The 24634-nt window shown below is 40.2% G+C and overlaps 1 protein-coding gene across 2 annotated transcripts in view; it reads left to right on the top strand.

Annotated features, from left to right (window-relative positions):
* Positions 1-24634, top strand: part of ntn1b (netrin 1b) — a 35577-nt gene that overhangs the window by 6648 nt on the left and 4295 nt on the right. For both annotated transcript variants that reach the window (XM_088437586.1, XM_088437585.1), the window contains 4 exons: positions 10060-10248; positions 13834-13983; positions 15970-16023; positions 19877-19951. In XM_088437586.1, the coding sequence (XP_088293712.1) occupies positions 10060-10248; positions 13834-13983; positions 15970-16023; positions 19877-19951 (468 nt within the window). The remainder of the gene's footprint in view (positions 1-10059; positions 10249-13833; positions 13984-15969; positions 16024-19876; positions 19952-24634) is intronic.

The following is a 24634-nucleotide window of genomic DNA, read 5'->3' on the forward strand; positions in this document are numbered from 1 at the left end:
TAGGTCAACAATCATGCATTGTTGTGAGAGCCAATGATCCACAGTGAGAGTCTACAGCCAGCAAAAAAAAAAAAAAAGAAAAAAAGTTGAACCGAAAGTATGTGATGTACATTATGCAAACCATGTCTTAAGTCAACATAACAACCAATGAGAACAATGCCTGCAAATGCTGGCATTCACTCTGTGGCCTCCAGTCGTCCTTCAAAATAAGCCTAACTGACAAAATTGATCCTGTATACAAAAGCCTACAGAACAAAGAAATTCATTTTGTGGATAAAAAAAAAGACAAAAAAATCGTGTGTTAGAGGCAGCAGAGTGTCCTGTGGGTAAGGGCATGCATTCTAGATTTTGTTGTTTTCTTGAGCACATAATTCAAGACAGAAAGAAGACATTGGAAAGCAGGGAGTGTTTTTCGGCATTCTAAAAATGTCATGCGATGATGTACTTTAGCAGATTGAGTTTGTTGATTGAAACAGCTTGTGCTGATTTATCAATTTATTGCCACAAACAAAGAAAGCAATTTATACCTTGGATTGAAGATGATTGGAACGATATCTCCATCCTAATATGGGCGCCGTTTTTTATGTGACCGTTCATCCTTGTTGTGCACCAGTGATGGTTCAAAGCGTTTCCTTGATTATTTTCCTTTCGGCAAGGTACATTTGACTTTATTGTTGAAATAGATGTTCAAGCCCATGTGCACGTTGGGCCTTTGTACCAAATCTGTCTGCATGGTGGATAACAGGAAAAATCCAATGGCATCAGGACCACCGTGAGAGCACATATTGAGCCTCTTTGGAAAGTGTGAAGAACGGCAGGCTGGGAATGATGAATTGGTCATTGGAGGCTTCGTGGCTCAGCTTCAGACACCGACACTGGTCTCCCTCTACACTGCCACAAAACAGCAAGCTCAGTGGCAGTGATTTGCACATAAAACACTTTAACTCAGTGCCACTTAGTTGATGTCGTAACATGATAGGACTTATTGAAGTCATTCGTCTCAAGTGGTCACCAAAGGTGCACCACGCTGAAGAAATGCTATAAATCTCAGACATTTAAGGGAATTCGTACAGTTTTCTTACATTCATGAACAAAAATGACACATGAGCATATCCACTGCCTCCACTTGAAGTAGCATTTGCAAGTTTTCTATAATCGCTAAATGACAGTTGATTTCATACAGTTTTTATTTAGAAAACATTCTTATGTATCTTAGATTAATGGCTTGATTAATGGCTTGATCATTTGTGGCAGTCATTTTTTTCGGCTGACTTGGTTTGCTTTTTTTTTTTTTTTTTTTATCACCTGTGAGGTAATTCCTCACTAGATTATTTGATTCAACAGCAATATCTGTTGCTCGTTTATGGTTTTCTACATCTGCTCGTCTTCTGCATGCAGCCGTCAAATACCCCAGTGACCACCTCTTTTCTGGGAGAGAATATTGTTGAACGTTTTCGGCTCTTGCGCCTTTAGTCAGACTTACCCGATTTGATCCACCTCTTAAAACCAACCCTATCATATTGCAATCATCAATTCTTTACCAAAACACAATATAACACCACACAACTGTGCCACGGACATCATCTGGAGTTCGTGATGAATAGATCTAATAACATGACAAAAAATATGAAAAATGCAAATAAAATACGTCATCGTCACCAGAGATGCCGATTATTAAATTATTGCCGTATGCAGAATTCTGCAGATCAGCTTTGCTTTTGAAAATTCGTCTGGAAGAAGTCTTCCCGTACACCAACCAATCAACTATAAAACAACAGGACAGCTCGACTCTCACAGAAACTTGAAAGCGTCTATCTGAAAGCGTTTCCTCTTTCAGGAAAACCTTAACTGCTGACGCAAAGACCTGGTAGAAGGTTTCGAGCGCATTTGCACTTATTTACACAGACATCGAGGAACAATTTCTCATGATAGAGCATTGGAGATAACGCAGGGTGTCTGGTTCCCACTTCAGCCCACCGCTGGGAAAAATAATGACCTCAGACGGAGCAAGGAGACAATACATGGAGCGTCTGGGTTCTGTTTCACAAGATTTTTATGTCGCGGAGTGTCAGGATTACATCTGAAAAAAATAAACACGGCATCCGCCACCCATCATACTGAGAAAACTATAATGGATGAAGACGTGACTGCGATGCTGGGTGAACTTTTAATACTTAACATAAGCTGAATGGCAATCAGTAGCAAAAGAGCAATCCGTGCCGACCTCGCTAAGGATGAACTGTTTACGAAGGCAAATTATTAGCAGATCACTTCCTGGTTTATGAGAGATGCTTATACGTAATGTGAAAGGACTTAACCAATGGTGATTTTGAACTGAGGTAAACGGTATCTGTAGTCAATTTGTGCTTATGAAGGACCAACTTTTAGACTTTTTTTACATTTGAGTGATCGGTTTGTTCAAAATTGATCAGTAGGAATGGCGGTAGTGTCAAAGTGTGAAGAATCATTTACTGTAAGTCTATTAATTTCCTTTGAAAAAGTCTCGTATGCCTATATTAGACGCTTCGCTAAATGCTGGCAACTGGTGGCGTACAATATAAGGTCAGTGTAAATATTATTTGCAAAAACTACACAATCAGTTTCTGTAGGAAAGTTTCAATTAACACTGGTAACTGCGAGACAGTATCTCATGCTATGCATGTATTTGCTGGTTATTGAACAGTTTATGATGTTGACTGACACCTCTTGTACAATGTTAGCATGTGCCTCATCTAATTTTCACAATGAATTACTGTCTTCCTTATTCGACGATTTTTATTGACTAAATACTGTACATCTGTTTTTCTTATTCTGATGACATCATCAGAGGATATTTACTTTCTGTTTCAATTGTGGAATGTGCCCCTAAAAAAAAAAAAAAAAAAAAAACTCATGTGGAAAATAAGTGTAGTGACGGTCAATGGTTTCATTAACAGCAGGGGGGCCTCAATGCTGTAAAGTACCTCAATGGGGGAACCTTTTATTTTCTTTTTAATAATGTTGACGGGTCACGGCAAAGGTTGCCAGAAGCTAGTCTGATTCAGGAAGAACCAAGCCTTTTCCTCTACAGCTTGTACCAACGTCCTGGAGGCCACCTAGCAACCAACACAAACTTTGGGACCAAAGTCAATGAGAGTACGTCTGTGATGTCTACTCAATGTTTCCATGAAAACAATTGGTGACCATTAATTCCCTGACCTTTTCCTTCCTATCTGGAGAAAATGCGACTAGTCTGTCACCCTCTTTTAGGTCACATTTCAAATCCCGTTAGATTACACATTAGATTACACAAAATACAATGTGTGAGGTCAGAAAAAAAAACACACGCCATAGTCCTATCTTCATCTTCGTATGTATCTAATCTTACTCTCGATTAATCTTTCCGTCCTCGGTGCTCCATTGAGCTCAAAGTGAATATAAAATGGAAAATAAGGGCTAAACCTCGAGGTATAGGGCTTACGCACACATAGGAGACATTTTTGACATAAGGCTCTGGCTTGTTTGAAATAGATCCAAGGAGTAAAGAGCAGAAAAGCATAATAAACATGCCACCACAATGTGGATTTTCATCTTGGCGTTATGATTTACAGCCCAGTGGCTTCCTACCTCCTTCTCCCCCTTTTCTTCTACACAGGGGAGCACAGCGCGTGCCGGAGTGTTATAATAACCTCCCTGCTCAGCGGGAAACATTTGAACCAGAGCCTTACATTGACCAGAAAAGTCTCACAGATGCTTGGTGCAGGTTTAGGTATCCTTGAAGAATATTCCTCATGACGTCAAGGACCTTAAAAGTGCACTCAGGTCAGACCTACGGCCAAAACGAACTGCCCGGATCGCAAAGTCTTCAGGTTGGACTGGAAAACCTAAGAAATGACTGTTAAAATAAATGCAAAATTTAAGGACAAAATTCTAGATATTTGTAAAGGTGTAATGTAGCGGTTCTCAAATGGTGGTACAAATATCCCCTGGGGGTGCATGAAGGCATTTCAGAAGGAAGGTGAGACTTTAACCTTAAACTGCATAATTAACAGGAAACTTGAAAAATACAACAGTGACCATGAATTAAAAAAAATTAAGGTAATTAGTATATTTGCCTATATGTGGGTGTGCACTGTATTTTCAATTTATAGTGACAGGGAATCATTGGATGTGCATGCCAATTAAAAAGGCTGCATTGTTATTGAAGAATCAAAGGGCTATAGTAAAAAAGTGCATTTGAATGTGTAGTCTAAATGCTAAAATTTAGGCTAATTGTTAAGTATGTTTGAATCTTTTTGAATGCGTAGGCTTGCCTAATGTTTGAAGCACTTGTAGGCTAAATGCAAAACCTAGCATTGAGTCGAAGCTTTTAACATTTAACCAACAAGTGATTTTGAATGTGCGTGCAAGTTCAATTAAAAATGTTTACTCCATATTGGCAGTTCCAGAAAACTGCAATATTTTACACATACATACTGTACATATTTTGCAAATAGGAAAATAAAATCCTGTTGAAGCAGATGGAGCAGACTTTTCATCACCTTTCCCCATAAAATACAGGAAACAACATTGAGGAAGGAAAAGAGAGCATTCTTGTCAGTCTGTTTCCACACATACACCGCATGGGGCAAAGACTCATTCATAAATACTGTACACGCATAGGACAATGAGAAAAATTCACATATAGATGAAAATTCAACATCAAAAGCTGCTATATTTTTGTATTTCTACTTGTTTTCTCAAGTGGCTTCACACAGAGCAGTAGTCATATTTCATGTGTAATTTTTCCAACTAAAGTCACGCCATAGGGAGGGTACCGGTTAAATCTATCCATTAATCTATAAAACTTCCAATTAAAGCCGGGTGTTGCTTTCACCTTCTGGTCACAAGCAGGTCAGCAAAGCTTAACGGGCATTGCCTAATGATGCATTGTGAGCGCACATGTCATTTTATGCCCTCAAATGACATCCACTGGCTGTTTATGTCGACGGCGTGCATTCCACGTTCGCCCAGCAACAGGGTCGTTTACAAGCGCACAAAAGCATGCGGCTGCTTGATTGCTCTGCTAATTGATCTCCACCAGAGATCAGAGAGCTTTGCCTGTAAAGACAGGGAACGCCTCCTGTGACATCGCAAGTCAATGGAAAGCTTTCAGTTTGCCAGCATTCAGCTGCCAGGGTTCAGATGGTGGCCTTAAGTTGACTATCTCAAAGGATGTTTTCTAGCACAATTTGTTGCTACCAAAGGGGAATTCCAGTGAGGGTGAAAAGTCAAGCAAAGTCGCAGGAACTGGCATAGATAAGGGTGATGATACAAACTAATATTAGTTTAGCTTTGTCTATATAGTACCAAACAATACCAAAGCTAGTTTAGCGGTTTGCTTTATCTTTCCAATGACATTTTGCAAAGCCCAGGAAAGAGAAAACATTTTGCACCGTGATAACAAATATGATCAATATCTAAAAAGATAAAGGAACAAACAGATGCTCCATAACCTCTGGGTTGGCCTCTGCCTTTTTTGTCAGTTGTGATGTGGACACTAACATTGTGGGAATAAGGGGCACACACAAAAAGCATAAAGGCCCAGACGATTGAAAACGTTCTTCCATGTTTAAGTTTCATGTAATTTTGTGTAAAAAAGTACTGGGTGATTTGGAAGGGTAATTTGGATTACATTTTTTCTGTCTGTATTTGTATCTGAGATACCAAGGTGACTGTGTTCACTTTTGATGAGGCAGTACTCCAAAGTCATTACGTAAACCTGCCACACTTGCAGCCAAGATTGAAATCTAGCATTTTTTTCTTTGCCGTCACTTACATTTTTCAAAAATCAGTGCAATTTCTGGTAAAGTGATTCATCATTTGGAGCACGTGTTGCTCCTTTGTTGGGGTGATTGTTTTTTTTTTTTTTTTAATTAGAAGAAGTCTGTTCAGATTTCAAAATGTCCTTGCTAACAGACCAAATTTGCATCACGGTCATAATATTCATGGATTGCAAACCAACAGGGCTAATTTATACCTGTGCGTTTATGAAGTGAGTGTGGGTGTGCATGGTGATGTCATGCTACTCTAGCTTGGCCATTTGGACTTCCAATACGCTCGATGCGATGTTTACATTGCTCTCCTCTCTGTGTTGTTTTCAATGATTAAAGCAATAGAATTCACTTAGTTGGTACATGCTTTGTTGATGATTCAATTGTAAAGACATTTTGCATATTTCTGGGTTTGTGTTGTGAATACTTGTCCTTCTGCATTAGAATAAACTCATCTAACTCTACCTTACAATACCACCCACACATACAGTACCTGACTACAGTTATTGTGTAATCTCTGTGTTGGTCAGTGAAGTCCTTTGAAGGTAAATTCACTGCTTAGTAGTTGAGGTATATGAACATTTTGTGGGTCAAATCAAATCAAATGTATTAATCAGCCAATGTGTGCACATCTGAATTGTCCAGTAGTTTCAGAATTGTGATTTTTCAGATAAGTCTTCCTTGGCTAGGAGCTCTGTTTGATTTAAGCATCTCATCGAACCTACAATAAAAGTGACTTGACTAAACTGTGCATGCTGAAAGAATAATTTACAAACAGAAGTCCATTCAGAGCAATATGTTCTTTCAAACACACTGCATACATCACAGATCATCAAATAGTGTCATTTTTTTCCCATAATTGTCCTTCATCTCTGGATGGAGTGGTGGGGAACGCAAAAAACGCCTCCACCAAAATGTGGGATTTGTAATTTCCATCCAATATGCACACCCACCCCGAGTGGCTCCTTCACTAAGCCTGATAGATGACCCTTGAACATAAATAGAATGGAATAGCATTGCTCCAAGTGGGCTCTTTCCACCAAATGAAAGCAGAACCACCAGACATTAGTGCTTTAGCACAAATTCATCATCATAAGTGTAACCTAAAAGCTGCACTCTAAAGCTACTGCAGTCTGACATGAACCCCTATGTAGTGATGGTGAGTTTACTGTAAAACTAACATGTAAGAGAAAATTATAATATTATATTAATTACACACACACACACAGATATATATATATATATATATATATATATATATATATATATATATATATATATATATATATATATATATATATATATATATATATATACTGTATATGAAACCAAGTCTAATAGCTACTTTCTACCTTAAAGCTAAGCATATATAATGCAATAAGCATAACGCTCAAAAATATAATTTATTTAATTGTTCATAATTACAAAAGCTCGCAGTATGGAATATGTCTTGTCATCTTATGAACATTTCATACAACTAACAGAATGCTTCAAATGAAAGCTCATCATCATGTGCTTTGTTTATATAAAGGAAATCAGAACAATGTACTGACAAACACATTTTTGATGACAAAAATAAAACTAAAAAACGACATGCTTGGAAAACTAGGGCATACAAAAACATAGGTTCCACTGTATCTATATTTAGATGGTACATGCTCCAAGGTGGCATCGTGCTTATCGGCATTCACGCCGCTGCTGGACAACTATTGTGGCGACTGTGTGAGTGAGATAGCACAGCGCTCACTACAAGGACCTGCGGACAGCTATTAAGATAGTATTGATTAATCCCCTGACACTCTCACATATTTGTAAAAAACTTTTTGCATTACAAAGCCTTTCCATTTAAATTAAATAAATTACAGTTGCAAATCCAAGTTAAAGGGCCCTTATCATGACATTTCAAAATTTTCACTGTGAAATAGATGCATTTAAATTACATTTGGCAAGTTGGCAATTACATTTCTGAATAAATATAAGTTTTACAGGACTGATATTTCAAACCAATAAGCACCTTTCACCATGTGGCTGCCTCACCCCCTTCATGACGTCGTTCAATGTCGACCGGCCACGAAACATCCATCCATCATCTTGACCGCTTATCCTTACAAGGGTTGCGGAGACTACCCCAACGGAGTGAATGAAGGAGCCAAAACGGGCTTTTTTACTTACATTAAAATGCAAAACAATATCAGTAGGTCGTTCGTTCCATCAAATTAGTTCCATGGGAAACCAATATTTACAACAAAAGTTCCGCCTTATTGTACAGTAAAACAATATAAGATCGGCGTGTATTTACTCTTCCACGGTTGGTACGAGGGCTTGCTATAGTCATCAGGCAACTCGCAAATCATGAGCTGAGAGCGCAGAATTAGTAAGGAATGCTTAGCAAATTCATCAATGAAGGGAAGTCACACATCGAAGGTGTTTAGTGTGAGGAATCAACATTGTGAAAATAGTTGAATTCGGATGATACTTTAAACTCTCCTTTCCAAAGAAAATCTTCCGAATGCTTGTTTTTATGTAGTGTCTCTAAATCCTAATTAGATCCCCTTAAGCTTGATTTCCTCAGTAGTAAACCAGGAGCATTCCAAATGTTCTCCATAAAACATAGCCCCCCACAACGCTGACCCCCCCCGCTTCCATTTCCCTCTCACACACTTCCCTTAAGTGGAGATAACATCTGGGATAAGAAAGCAGTAAAGAGCAAAGAGGGAAAGGGAGGGAGAATGTGTGTGTGAATTCTTCAAAACATTGTGTTCGATCAGCCTCAGGGAGGGAACCATTGGAGATAAGCTTGTGACAGCTGCCAAACACCTCTGTGTGAGTGCGTGTGCATTAGTAACGGGCCCCCCATTTAAGGAGGGGTGCATGCATGAATCCCCGCCACCTGCCGGCTTGAGTCCCTTCTGGCAGGTGTGACTCAGTTTGTATGGGATTCGGGGCCCTTATGATCATGGAGCATATGCGACAGTGTTATCAGCAGCCAGCATCTCCATGCAATAACTTTAAGAAGTGAGGCACGCTGATGGGTGAGATTATTGAAACTTGATCCCTGCCCATATGAACAGTAAACAGCAGATTTTCTCCAAAGTGCAAATCATAGAAGAGCATGGCAAAATTTTTTTTGATGTGTGTTGACAGTGGTTTAAGAAGCCCTTAGGCTTAACAAACACCTAGCAAGTAAGTAAAGAAACTCCAAAATACCTCCAAAATAATCACTTTAAAGGAAACCTAAAAAAAATTGTGTGTGTTCCTTGATGAGACCGGATATGTAAAGTGACTGGTGTGACTAAATCCAATAGGAACCCCTAGAAATTTCTTTGCTGGTTTCAAGCTTGTAAGTAGCAGGGATTCAGAGTAAAAAAAATGCCATCAAACACGCCTATATGTGCTCTCAATGTTTCATTGGAGAAATGTACCCGTAGCTGAAAATGCAGATCGGCAAATGTCAAGCCAGATTTGTTATTTTTTTGTCTGCTTTCTCAGCAGCATTAGCAGCTCTTGGGAAAAAAGCTGTCCCTGAGTCTGTTTGTCCGTGCTTTATATGCCCTGTAGACTTTAAGGCTTCAAATGAACAATCTGACTTTGATCTGTTTAGGTTTCATGACGAGATTTTTCTACCTCTCTACTCAAACTTCAAAGCTTCTACTTATCAGCTAACATTTAAGCTGTTCTCCACTGGGGTTTTATCAATGGACCAATGTTGAAATGTGCCTTGGGACTATTCCGCGTAGAGCGGGAGTCGCTTTTTAAGCTTTGGTGTAAAGATGCGGACATATTAATGAGCAAATGTGCCGTCATTTGCGATCACTGCCATGCGTGAACTGCTTTAAAAAAAAGGAACTCTCTGACCTCTAAGGTTACTATAAATGACTCAAAATAGTAATTATAATAAGCCAAAGACTAGACTCCTGTGTGAGCCAATGTACCTTTTCCTGCCAGGGTTCAAAGGTTAAATCCACAAGCAGGTGGCAGCATCAAAGTGAGCCTGGGCCAGGACTTGCCTTTTAAGGCCGGCCATCTGTTTCAATAACAGCTTTCTCTCTCTGATAGAATCGTGTTGCATTTTCACATAGACTGTGACAAACATATTTCCTCAAGACAAAGGGAGTGCTTGTCACACAGCCTGATGTTGTGCTCATGAATGCCCAAGGATGAAGTAAATATCTTTGTAGTGCTGGACTGAACTGTAACATGTCAAGATAAAGCTTTTTGTGGGAGTGTTAGATGCTCATCGCTTGTCTCCTTGTCTCCTCCCGCCCAGCCTGTCACTGTAACCTCCACGCTCGTCGCTGCCGCTTCAACATGGAGTTGTACAAGCTGTCAGGCCGCAGGAGCGGAGGGGTGTGCCTCAACTGTCGTCACAACACGGCGGGCCGTCACTGCCACTACTGCAAGGAAGGTTTCTACCGGGACATGACCAAGTCCATCTCACACCGGAGGGCTTGCAAAGGTAAAACTGCAGAGAGCAAGATCGACATTTTTGATGCACTTGGGATTTTTTCTGCTTAAAACAGGGGTCTCAAACTCGTTTTAGCTTGCGGGCCTTATGGAGAAAAATCTATTCTCAAGTTCCCAATCAAAAAAAATCTAAAATTTTTCATTTAATAAAAAATTCTGCTCCTTTTTATACTTTACAAAATCATCTCACGGACAGTATTGACCCATTTGCAGGCCAGAATCGGCCCCCGTAATAACAAAATATTTATGGAATGATTTGGTAAACAAAAAAAGGTTTTATTATTTAAGTTCCTCAAAGTAGGTGTCTTTTTGCCCAGGGCCACCTTGGACCCCGTGGTGAAAAGTTAACCTTGTCGTCTAGGGGGTTGTCATCGAACGTTGGACATTCAGAAATTCCTGTCAAATTCCAGTAAAATAATCCCTTTAATCACAAACAGTTACCAGTCATTACTTCTACTGCCATGCTTGAAATATTAAAGGGATTCCTTGGTAAGTTTGGAATAAAGCAGCCATCTGCCTCTGCACTGGTGAACTGACCCATGCAGCTATAAAGCTATTTGGGGTCCTCTTTGAATGACTGACAAGACAAACACAACAAACATAAGCTGAGGCTCACTCATGCCTGTGGCTTATGCACACCCGTCAACTGACACAACACTCTTACACAGCTGCAGGGAGTACATAGCTCAGGTATAAAACCAAACTGCAGAGGATTATTGGCGAGATTGGCAAGAGGACGCATTTTGAACACATTTTCCATACTAGTCTATTACTTAAAATTCTGGACATACATATAATTTCGATCTATAGTTAACAAGTTTTATTCATTCCGTCGTTCTCCGTGGTCTCATCATGATGGATTCTGACTGAAATGAATCGAATGCCAAGGCCTCTGTGACCGGGACAAAAAACATGTCTTGAGTCGAAGCTCTGCTTTAAACACAACATCGGGATCAGTTTGCTGCATGTGGTAATGGCGTGTTGAAGAAAAGCTTGATAGATCACACACTTAGAGATGGTCCTTTGCAACATTGTTTGATCCTGCCAGTCTAAACATTTTCACACATTTGAAGAGGAGTTACATTCAGTGTTGGGTCCGGCGTCATGTTAATGCAAGAAAGGTTCTTGTTCAGCCTGATGATGTAGTGGCATCCATTGATGTTTGTAAAGTCTTTCCAAACAGCTGGATCAGTACCCAGACTAGCTCAAAACCACCTGCACTTCTTCCTGTCGCCAGCTGGGTGTTTGGAGATCAAAGCCGAACATCCTGATTGCTGCCTTTTCTCTTTAGGTGACCAAAATGGGCCAATCTAACGCCAGTTAAAGCACTTATTTTTATTGTTCAAATCAGCCAACGATCCCTCTGTGCTGCTTTTGCACAGGAGATAGCGTCCTATGCCAACACAGCCTGGAGGAAGTCTGCTTTTAATCCTTGTTCTTCAACTTCTGCCTAACTCGACATCTTTGTCAAGCGCGCTTGCAGCGGTGTGCCTCACAAATATCTACATCAGAATCTTGAATGGAAGCATAGAATGCCTCAAATTTGATTTAACAATCAGTCACTTCACATCTTCTCAAGCATTACATTTATATTTCTTCTTCTACCCCCGAGTTACTGAAAGTTGAAGTTTTTAATGGGACAAGGAGATTGAGCCATGACATACTGAATCATACTGACTTATCAAACTCAAATTCCCTCCATCAGTCAACAAAATCTTGAAATCTAGAAATTGATAGGAAACTAATAATGACGAACTAGGGAGCATTCAATAAACAAAAAATCTATCAATTTTATTTCTCTGTTAGGGTCGCTAGTCACCTGGAGCCTATTCCAACTCTCATAACTCTCGTCAGCTAATCGCAGGGCACATTCAGAACAAATACTGATTAACTTTCACTCTCTTGGGAAACTTCAGTTAACCAAACATTCATGTTTTTTTTGGAATGCAAAGCCCAAAACTCGGAACCTGGCGGCAGATGTGCTAACTACTTCTTCACCGTGCTGTCGATTTAACAGATATTTATGATATTGTCTCTCTGGGAGTCTCAGCGTCGATTTTACGGTCGGTTTACTAGTTTTGAAACGTTTTAATGGTCTTGGGCCCAACTGAAATGCTTTTATCATATCGACCCCTCGTAAGGCCCTGAGGTCGTCCGCCAACAGCCTTTGAAATATTCCAAGACCTGGAACAAAAATTTACCAAGAGACTGCATTCAGCCATGATATATTGCGCCTCTGGAAGCGTCTGCCAGACATTGAAGACTCACCTGTTTGGCTTAGATTCTAATTGATTTAAAACATCTGAGAAGAGTTACAATAAGAGCGTCAAAGCCTCTAATGGTACATACAGCGGAACATTTCTAACGCTAATAAGAAGATTCAACCTGCACTTCAAACACCCCAATTTGGTACGGTAATGGTTTTTGCACACTCACAGAAAAAAATGTTCACAGTGAACGTGGCGTGTTCCCAGCTAACCGCTTAGGCACTTTGAAGTGTGTTCCACTCAACCGTTAACCGGGAAATATTATTCAGCTGGTGTTTGCGAGGGACGTCTTTGCCAAAAAACTTTGCAGTGGAAACTCAATCTGAAAAGCACGCGGCGTGCCTGATCACGAACGCAGCGTTGCAAAGAAACAGAATCATACCTACATACTTTCGATACTGAAACACAAGAAGAAAGAAATGCTAATTGGAATGAAGTAGTTTTGTTTTCTTGGAGAAGCTCTGTAATATGCAGTTTTATGCTGGCGTGGAGCCCATTTGATGTTACTGAAAGAAAATCAAATCAACTCTGGAGAATCATTTCTCATTTGGTTTGAATGTTAAGATTACTGTATTTTTCAGACTAAAATGTCGCTTTTTCTCAAAACTCAACAGTATGCCTCACAATCAGGTATGTTCAAGAATGGATGGCAGCTTTTCAGTTCGTCATATTTGGTATATTGTATTTGTTTACCAATTATATAAATAGTATCAAATGTCATGCGAGGAGCATGAGTTGGAATCAGAAACAGAAAATCAAAATCAAAGAGAAACTACTGTAGATCTGAAAATCTAAACCAGGAAAACTAGACCTGGAAAACCAGATACGGAAATAACTAGAAAAAACGTTGGACATTCTGATAATATGTCACCTAATTTGAAACTGGAGTTCATAGTTTTTGTAATCCAGTCCCACTATGGAACTGAAAAAACATGGCATTTTTAATGTCTGAGGCATGTTGAGCCCAATTTTTTTTGCCACAAGATCTACTTGGGGGGGGATAATTATCTGTGTTTTGGACCATAGCAGTACTGAAAGGCTAAAATTATTAGCTGCCAATACTGCTACAACCATTCATGCGCCCAATCACACGTAAGGACCATTTAGTATGTCCAACACACCTGGCGTGCATGTTTTTGGATTGTGGGAGGAATCCGGTGTGCCCAAAAAGAACCCACACAGCCTCGGGGGACCATGCAAACCAACAATTCGACATTCGCGATGGACCGACCACATAGTCAAATTTTCAAGTTTATTTGGTTGCGCATCTCTAACCTCGTTTTCCAATCCTTTCCTCTCATTGGCTCCAGCGTGCGACTGCCATCCAGTTGGAGCAGCAGGGAAGACGTGCAACCAGACAACAGGCCAATGCCCCTGCAAGGACGGAGTTGCGGGAATCACCTGTAACCGATGTGCCAAGGGGTACCAGCAGAGTCGCTCTCCCATCGCACCGTGCATCAGTAAGACCATTTCTCACCTGATTAATAAATAGAATAAATAGAATAGTGTACAAATGACAGACAACAAAATTTCACAAGCTTTACTGAAGTAGAAATACAGAATTACTGAATTTGAGAGAGAAATCTACATCAACAAAGTATTGGTGCATTAGTCAGTTGTACGCAAAGCCAAAGTTACAGTGAAAGAATACTTGTAGAGTGATGTCATGTAATTATTTTTCAAACACCAGTCAGACCCAAACATTTAACATGTCTGAGTAAAAAAAGAACCTCCGATCACCCTGAATTAGCTTTCCCCTGCTTTTTTGTTGTTGTTATGTGAGCTCATTGGTGCATGAAACGTGTAGGAATGAGGCACTGTGTTAAGTGGTCATTTTACAAAATGAAAATAGTCTGCAGATTCGTTTATGTATAATAACATTCTGAATGGTCTTTTACTGGGACACAAGCCTGTGGTTGGGGATCCCTTTAAATAGCTTGATTTATAACCATATTATCCAATTTGGGAATCAAAAAAATCCAGAACCTTTGAGGACTAAACCCATTGTTTAAGACTAAACGCCAAGACCATAGTATTATTGACAGGTGCTGAATCGTGATTAATTTGAGAGGTGCCAACATTAATCATGTTGTATGATTAACTTTAATGATTAATAATTAGAAGCAGCACCATGACCGTGCGGTTTGCAAAATTTGGACTGGGCTTTCTGCTGTGAACTTCCTGCGTGGAGTTTGCATGACCACTAAAAAAACTAAACTATAAAAACGCTTAAATAGGAAACGAGTTAAACATTGTGTATTTAAAGCACGGAAGCAACATTGCCACGACAGCCACAACACGTGGACAAATAATATACAGTAACGATACGCACAGGCATCGAGTACCGGTATTTAAGTTCTCCAAATAATAACTACTTTATAATACATTTTGAGGGAATGCTGTAACAGAATGATGCCATTTCCCCTTCACTTGATGATTTGAGATACAAGGATTTTTAGTCACAAGCACGAACATATTGAACTTGTACCTCAAGGCAACGCTATCCAAAGTGGTACAACGATGCTATTGTAAATAAATCGCTCACACTGAGGACTTATCACTCCCAAGGAGACATCTGATCTGCGTTAATAAATTTTGTACAGTAAATAAACCACAGTGATTTATCCAATTGTAAATATTTTTCAGCATGGAAAAGCACGGCCGTTTGCTGGGTGTTATTATTCTTGTAACAGTTTTAGAAATGAAAACTGCTTTCATTTTTCCTGAATTAGAAACCACAGTATGCTCCATCTAACTCAAAAGATGACTTCAAATGCTTATGGTTGTGCACGTATCTTGTTATTCTTATATCCTGTTCCATTATTCTGGATAGATATTTGTTTCAACAATAGCCTGGATAAACAGAGCATTACCACTCACCTAACATGGCCTTGTGTACCTTCTGCGTCGTTAACTGTCCGTCTCACGGTAAATCCCCAGAATGCGTCCAAAGAAATGATGGCTGATACCGTATATTCATTGGCCGTATCTGCCGGCTGCAGATTCCAGCCAGCGACACACTGAGATAAAGATCGCTGGTAGCTGTTTTCATCAAAAAGCTTCTGACTGGTATTAATAGATAAGTCATGTGTGTAGCTTATGAAAATCGTCCCGATGCGGTTTACGTTCTTATCATGAAGTAGAAAACCAGAATTCTCCCATAGCGCTCAAGCTCCAGTTCCAGTTTGGCTCGCAGCACCTACAGCATACCACAATCGCAACACTTAAACAAAACTCATCATACAGCAGATGCTTAAGAACGGCGGATGTCGAGATCGGCTGTCATTAAGAAGACATCACGTTCCATCCCCGAGGTGCACTTTGCGTATCATCCCAGATATGTTACATATGGTCCGAGAGGAGAAAGTGCGCTCAAGTGGACAAAACACATGTTGAGAATTCTCTTTAAATGACGATTAATGACCCTTTTCCTGTCTGCTCCTCAGAGATTCCTGTTGCATCCCCTACAGCGACTTACAGCAGCTACGACGAGACATCAGGTCAGTGACAAAGCAACGTGTGCATTTACATGTTTCTGGAAAAAAAAAAAAATCAAAAACCGCAATCTGAGCTGACATTATTTTCTTTGGATTTCATGCTCAGCTTCATAATACCGTAGCTGCTGCTTTTTTATGGATTTCTTCTATCTTAAGACACTGTTAGATGGCTTTAAACTATAAAAGGCACAGTATATTATTGTTAAGATACATATGCATACTATAATAGTTTCCCCGAGCATATTATAAGTGTGGCTGTGCGCCTATCTTTTCCTGATTTGATTTAGGAAAGCATTAAAATAATTAAATTATTCAATTAAAGAGCCTTACATGAAAAAATGTTCATTAATAAATGTTTGAAAATACAAATTGTAACTGTACTTAAAATATACTTTATTGCAGGGGTTCTTACATTTTTTGGAGTCGCCCGTTTTAGAAAGCAGATTGCAAATATTTGTGAAAAAATGATCATCTATTTAGTGTAAAATAATCATGCTCTTTGATGATGATGTGGATTATTACGTGGGTCTATTTGACAAATTTCAAAATGATTACATTTAAAAAAATATATATTAAACTGGTTGAATTGATTGCTTCATTCGAGAGTCATGAATATTTTCACAATTTAATATAAAATAAGATTAAATGGTTAAGTCAGAGGGTTGAACGGGCTTTTACTAAATAAATAAAATTCAACTTCAGGTATTAAAGTTAATAATTACCTCAAGTAATTGATCACTAAATTAATTTAGCACCGCCATTTTTAGATGCTCCTTTAGCCAAAATCCTGAAAACCAATTGGAAAAAATTAAATAAGTACCTTGGATTGAATGTATGGACTTGGAAAATGTAAAAATATGTTTTGGGGATTGAATGAGTTAAAGGTAATAAACTACTTTAGTTAATTAACCCTTTCACTGCCAATGACTGCTATAGATGTCTAAGGTCCATTCTTACTGGCCTGGCAGCGAAGGAGTTAATAATCTAAATTCTTTCACGAAGCCCCCGAAGTCAGGGAACGGAGTCCACTTTGAGAAACACTGCTTTATTGGATAAAAAACAAAACTTAAAACTCATTTCACACGTATACATTTCCAAATCTGTTTGATACACTGCGATAAACATTCCAAATACAATTTTCCGTTTTTATTATTTATCCTCAATCCACAACATTGTCTCACTTCTCAGCATTGACAGGATTTTTTTTTTTTTTTTTCACGGCTCCCTGTGTCGTCATTGCCTGTATTCCCAGCCTGCAAAGCAACCCCCCTGGGGTTTCAACTTTAATCTGATTACATGCTTCATTTGCACCAGTTTGTATTTCAATCAAGGCTGACTGCGCTGGCAGCGAAGCCCAGGCTAAAGCTTATTGTTCATTTACTCTGACAAGAGTCACCATGCGGTGACATAAAACCATGTGCCACGGCGGTATTTATCCATCGCTTTAGTGTCATTTCTTGCAAGTGTGTTCCTTTCATGGCTCATTAGGTTGAGGTCCTCTTCGAACCTGTTGTCTTTGGTTTACAGCGTCGCCTGAATTCATTTGACTGGGATGTAGGATGGGGGCCTCACTCATAACAAAAATCTAGAATAATGCATAAGTAATTTTAGCTTTAATTATATAATTGACTTTTACTATTGTTACCGAATCATTTCAGTGTAGATACCTTTAATAAATAGATAAAACCAATCCCAATATAAAGTGATGCTGAACTCTTTTAGCCTGTTTCAATGGTAAAATGTTGATGCATTTTTTATTATTAGATAATAAAACCTTTAAAACACATTTTCCATTTTTCAAAATAGTTCTGTTATCAAACTCATTAAACAAGGTGATTGAAAAGTCGATTTTACGATTTAGAATTTAGACATTTGAGGCAATATTTTTCTCAATCTCCCAATATGAATGGCAATGATATTTATGTTCTTGTTTTCTTTTCAGGCCAATTATTTTGCTTGAAAGTTGATATCTTACAAATGTGACCCTAGATGTGTGACCCTAGAACAGTGCTTCTCAAATAGTGGGGCGGGCCCCCCTGGGCGGGCATGGATGACCCCGTTTATATATATTTTTTAGTTTCAGGCATTTTGCTGCACTTGGTTATTTTTTTCAGTTTTAGACTAAGCTGCAACCTGTGCAAACGCTGTAAAAAATAGTGAAAAGTTGTTGAAAGTTGATTCATTTTGCCTTTTTCGTTTGTTAATGTTAAAGAGGATACAGGTCTAGGTATACTTGTACAATTTTTATAGTTAATCTTATTTATAGTCGGTGCGTCGAATGGGGGGGTGCGCGAAAAGGAATATGCTCAGCTTCTTCTCGAGTATCAACCACAGATCCCGTGTTTAGCATGACAATTCTTGAGCACATCTTCCTTTAATGGTCCTCCACCATTTTTGCACTCGAACAGCGGATTTCGAAACTTTGCAACATTCCGCGAGCTCGCCGTGTTCCCTGTAGGGTCAAGCGGCCATCTCTTGGGGTCCGAGGCAATCGCCCGGAGGATGGGGTGAGTCATTTCCGACTCCCGGCGACAGCAAAAGAAGTACGGCTGAGAAAGTGCGAAGCTTGGATTCTGTGTCGACACCACCCTCCAAATTAGAAGCCGTGTGGTCCTTGAGCGACCTCGCAGAATGAGCGTGGCGCTGGCGCGGAGCCGCACAATAGGGGCGTTTGTCTTCCCAGCAGGAGATTGGACCTTAATGAGCGCTGCGGGTGTAATGGCTCAGAGTGTGCAGCCATTTCTCTGAGGGGGCGCAACGTCAGTGTCGCCTATCAAAGGGGGGGTGTGATGAAGGCCCTCAGAGGCCAGTGGCAGATAGGGGCCCCAACCACCCTCTTTCCTGCATTCACATGGAAATGAGGCATGCTTGATATGGACTAGTCAAATTCATTTACTTTGGGATTTCCGCTTTCTTTTTTTTTAAACGATCCCACCACCTGAGAAAGCGGCGAGGCATTTCACCCGAAAAACGCTTCCTCAACATACATGAATTCCGTCCTCATCCCGCAAACCAAACGACTTTTTCTTTTTTTAAAGAGGGAGGAGAGGGGCGTTTTTTCTTCCTCCATCATTACCCGGGCAACCTCATTCACACAGAGTATAATGGAGAAGAAAGGGGGCGACTGGACGGAGAGCTGGAAGAAATAATGAAGTTTGTCCATATTCAGGCGAGCTGAAAGGTCCCCCCTCTCTCAAATGCTCCCTCCTTCCTCTTTTAAACTGCCCAGCCCAGCTTTCCCACCCCCCCAGAAAAGGGAGCACAAGTCTTATTACTCAGAGAGAGCAAAAGCTAGGGCAACACTAGTAGACGATCTGCTTCCAATTTGTGTCAGTCAGTGGAAAGTGGAAAGAACAAATGATTTCAATTTTAATTTTCTTGCCCTCTGGTCCCACCACCAGCTCCCTCATTTTCTGAACGCTAGCTGGCATGGTGACAAAAGCAGCAGTCATCTTTAAAGGCTGGCGCTAAATACCAAGTGCACAGAAACTGGCAACTCTTCAGGCAAGAATTACAACTTACAGTCTGTGCAGAAATATGAATATTGTACCCGCCGCATGACCTCTGTGTCCCCCACATATATATATATATATATATATATATATATATATATATATATATATATATATATATATATATATATATATATATATATATATGTCTACTTTTTTTGTCCTTCAGATTTTAGGCCTTTAAGGCCCAAATAGTTGAAACAACTATGTTTTTTGTTTTTTAACAAATTTGAACCAATAAGAATTATATTTCCAACTTCCGCTAGCAGGCTTGGGACATCAGCACTCATCTGACTGGTTCAGAGCGACTCAATTGAGCTTCATTTCGTTTTTCTTTTTTTCAGATTGTGAATCTCACTGTAAATCTTCCAAAGGGAAAATGAAGATCACCATGAAGAAATACTGTAAAAAAGACTACGGTAAGTGAGTCGACTATGCAAAAATGTGCTGCTGTGGACCTTAAATGTCTCAATTAATCAGAGCCGTGCAACATCCACACCCGGCGACTGATGACTTTAGCAGTGGCATTCATCTGTACTCACATCTTCTCTTTTTGTGGTGGAATAATCTGGTGCGAGTTCTTGTATTCATCACTTTATTGGGACAAAAGTCTGTTTACACAGTGACATCATGGGGACCTCTTGGAGTGTGAGGACCCAAAACACAGCCTCTGTAAGGGAAACATGTGACAAGGAGAGTCAGAGTTAGACTTAGCTAGCTTCTGCAGGTTTTTTTTTTCGTTTTAGCTTTTAACATTGACTTGCCATGGAGCTATATACCCATGTGATCATGTAAATGGGTGCCAAGACTAATACTTGCTGTAGTGTGTAATTAGGCGAATGTCCACACACGCATTGACATCACAATCAATCAGTGGTGCTATGCACAAAGCGACCAATGATGTACACCAAAGATGCACCAACGCCCAGAAGGCACAAGTAGAGAAACACTAGCCACAGTTGATCGAAATAATTCATACTGATTGAAGTGGATAAATCCCAGATACTTTTAAAATTCCAACAGATGCTTTTTAAGAGTCTAAAAAATTTGCCATTTTGAAGAAAATAGGATTCAAATGTGTTGTAACCCATTTAATACTATCAACTCTTTGAAAAATATTTATTAGTTTGCTGATAAATGAACTGTAAACAGGAGTGGACTTATATTGTGCTTTCTACAGAATATGGTGCTCAAAGCACTTCACAAAGGCTCACATTCACAGAGTCACACACATTTATACACAAAAAAAGGGGGGGGGGTGCTGCTACGTCGGGGGTGTTCGGATACACTGGCAGCAAATTAGTGTTCATATTTAACTAATTCACAAATCCATTGACGACAATAGACAACAAAGGTCCATTATTACATGGCAGGCAATCCAGCTGTGAACTCATTTATTGTTATTGACACATAAATAAATCAAATACAGTATAATTTTCAATGAATAAATAAACAAACTCATAAAATAAATTTAAAAAATGCACATTTCTTATTTGAATGCAGAAAAATACAACATAGCTCCATTGCGCAATTTTGCATAATTTGGACTACACACAAACAAATGGAGACATCTGAAAAGAAAAAAAAAAAAATCTGGGACCAAATCAAGAATCCATCTAAAATGATATGTAGGTCTCCTTCGATTTTTACCAGATGTTGCAAAATAGAGTAAGCTTTTACAATCAAGATCTTTAACCAGAGGTTCTCAGTGGTTACACACAATTGTTTTGCTTCTATCGTTGAGTATTTCATTTGATGTGATGACAGTCATTCCCGAAAAGAATTATTGTTTGAAATTAAGAGGGAGGGAAACATTATTTCTTGGTTGTCATAAACCACCCCTCGTCACTCAGGCCATTCCAGTAAACAAACACATGGGTCACAATCTCGGAAGTGCTGTCTTGATTTGCAGTCACATTAGGTAAGCGCATTTAACTAAATTTCAATTCTATGCTTCTTGGATCTGAAAATTCTGCTTTTGGGCTCGGTTTCCAAGGGTCAATTTGTTCCCAAATCCACATCAACACCGATTCGGTCCATGTTTTACCGTATTTTTATTATGGCATTTTGTTCATGGGCACTGGACAAATATTGTTTGTTTAATGATGACCCATTAAAGCGGTGGGAAATCTTAATAAACATTTTGGGAACTTCACTATTGGAAACTAAGTGGAAACGTGTACATAGGAACACTGTACAAGCTGCAATAACGTCACACATTTAACAAAAACAACAAAAAACAAAGAATCGTGCGATATAGCAAACTCATATATGTACAGATAAAAGTGTACTGAGCAAAAAAATAAACACTTTCTGATCTGCACATTATTTTTTTCATCAAATCTTGCTCTCAAACAGTCACACAATATGTGCATTTTTGAACTAAAAACCTTTCTGGTACAATAAAAGATCTGTCAGTGTTCTGAATTATGAACCTACGCTTTGTGATGAATTTTATTCTCGGTTTAATTTGTCCGAAATTGAAATTTTAGTGCTTCGATGAGCATCTGGCTGTACTTTCGAGGCGCTTTGAATAATACCCCCCAGCCTCTAGAAAAATAAAATCTCACAAAAACAAAAACTTCTTTCGAAAATGCCGATGAAAAATCATCATGTGTTCCCCATGGAAATTGCGGGCAAATTCATGGGAAATTCGAAAAATACCCCAAATTAAGTCAAGTTGATACTGACGATGCTGCAAAAGTGCAACATTAGAATTTGCGAAAACATAAAATGTTCTTTACACATTTTCTGTGCGTTCAATTTTGATCCCCTCACTCGAAGGAATCCTGTCTTTGCCCCATGGTGAAATTGTTGTTTTGTGTGTTGTGGGATTCTCATGAACGTGCCTTGACTTAGTAAACGTTGGGAAACACCGCACTAGGACTTGGGAGACAAAGTTGCAAAACGTTGCCTGTAACATCTCATTTGCGGCGAGTAAACTCGATCATTTCAAGGATTTGTCATGAAAATAGCTCGAGCCTGTTAAGTGCTGCTCTCAGCTTTAATCTCAGCAGCAGTTTATCAGAGTTGAGTGAGCCGCCGTTTCGAAATCGGTCAGGCAGACTCAGGCGACAATTCCCGCTGGATTTCTCTGTGAAGTTCCACTGGAAGGGGACGATACCGTCTGCCGCAGACATCTTTGCTTAGCGTGCGTTCCCTTTCTTTTGGCTTTAATTCATTTCTCAGGCCTGTCGCCTCGCTTTTATTGGTCTCTGCCTTTTTTAGGGGGGGTGCCGCAACCCCCGTGTGTGCGTGGCCGCGCTGGCCCCCCGGGGGTCACGGGAAGGGGCCCTCTGTTTAAACACAGTTGTGCGCCGGGCCGGCACCGAGCATTCCTCGGGGCGCAAACAGGTGTTAAATTAGGCAGACGCTGACGGATCGCCACCTCGGAGAGAAAGAAATATGTTTTGTTGATTCGATTTTTGTTTTTCATCGCCGCCGTCGCCACGGAGACGGCCGACACAAAGGGATTATTTTCTCGCCTGACATCCTCCTCGCCACACACGTTCCCTCCCTCCGTGTGCCACTCGGAGAACAATGAATCAAAGGCCGGCGTGTTTACCGACGCTTCGGGGTGCCGGTCAAAGGCACGGACGCCCCATCCGGCCTCAGTCGAAGCCAGCGGGTCCGCCTATCGTTCCTCGCGGCTGATAACCAGACGAGACAGGGGCCTCCCGCCGTAATGAAGTGAGCTCTAATGTCATTAGCCCGTGCCTGTTGATGTCAAGCTGCAGCACACTGCCCAAAGCGGTTTAACCCAGTGGGAGGTTTGGCTGGGAGCTCCTCTCATTTGGCTGCCATTTCGCTATTTCACACTTATCGCTTCCTCTCACAAAACCTCTGTTTTTCCTCTCCCGCTCTGTGTCTCACCACACTGTCACTATTTTGCGACACACTCTTTGACCCGCCGCTGAGTGAGCCTCTTTCGCCGCCGCCTATTTAGTTTCCAGCAAGTGGCCGGACGTGTGGGGATTTGTGTGTGTTTCGACACAAAGTGAGAATATACTTGAGGGAGGAAGAGTGAAAGATACTAAGAGGAAGCCGGGGTCGCTGCCTGGATGCTGCAGAGACCAGGGCGCTGTCTCCGGTGGATTCTCACGCTGGGAAGTTGGACGGGGCTCTGGGAGCAGAACCCGGACAGCTCATGAGGTCGGAACATATTCCGATTCTCCTGGAACTTATTCTGTGGCTGGGAAGACAAATAGTGGCCTCTCCTCCCTCCAACCCCCCTCACGTAGCCTTTATGTGTCGGGATGAAGGAGAGCGCTGCGATTGAATGGCAGGCCTGTGAGAGCTCACGCCACTCAGCCCAACAAACCTTCTTTCTTGCGATATTGTGTGCGTTTTGTGCTGCCGCGCACACAATGCCCCGCCCCTTCCAGTTCACCGCATTCTCAGCTCTAATAAGAAGATCGCCGGTGGATTCCCCAACAGTGATTATCTTCAGCCAGAGGAGCAAAGAACTACAAAGAATATGTTGTTTTACTTTATACCAAACTTTTTTAGCCATTTTCAGCAATGAAAAGGTCATATTTTGTCCGTAGTTAATTTGATTATTCATTTTGTTTTGCTGCTACCTTTGTAAACACATTTTACCTGTTGCTTTCGACTGAAAATGACATCCCATGTACTCGGGTAACAACCAATCGTGCCGCCACTTGCGAAGATCACGTGACTAAAACGGGAAAACCTGGTCAGCAGCGATTGGTCGTTAAATGAACTGCCAATCAACAGGGGTGTGATTTTCAACCAAGAAAACTGTAAGAAAAAAGAACATCAAAACAAGGAAACAGATTACAAGCAGTATCATAAATTAAATATCAATTAAATGCTGTGCGTTTCAACCCAATGCCTTCAGTGATGTCATATCTATTTCTACATAAATGAATATGCCTCATAATATCAGTTACCAGCCAATCACAGCTCAGCTTGCGAATGTCACATGACCAAACCCATAAAATAGGTGAGCCTTGATTGGTTGTCACCTGAGCAACTGTGATGTCATTTTTCGTCATGTCAAAATATGGCAAAATGCACTCTCAAAACTAATAATTGTACATGACAAATACATAAATTATCAGATTAATTAAAGATTAATG

This window comes from Hippichthys cyanospilos, chromosome 16 (assembly GCF_059441005.1).
Source record: "Hippichthys cyanospilos isolate Australia breed blue-spotted pipefish chromosome 16, RoL_Hcya_1.0, whole genome shotgun sequence".
In the NCBI taxonomy this organism is placed as follows: domain Eukaryota; kingdom Metazoa; phylum Chordata; class Actinopteri; order Syngnathiformes; family Syngnathidae; genus Hippichthys; species Hippichthys cyanospilos.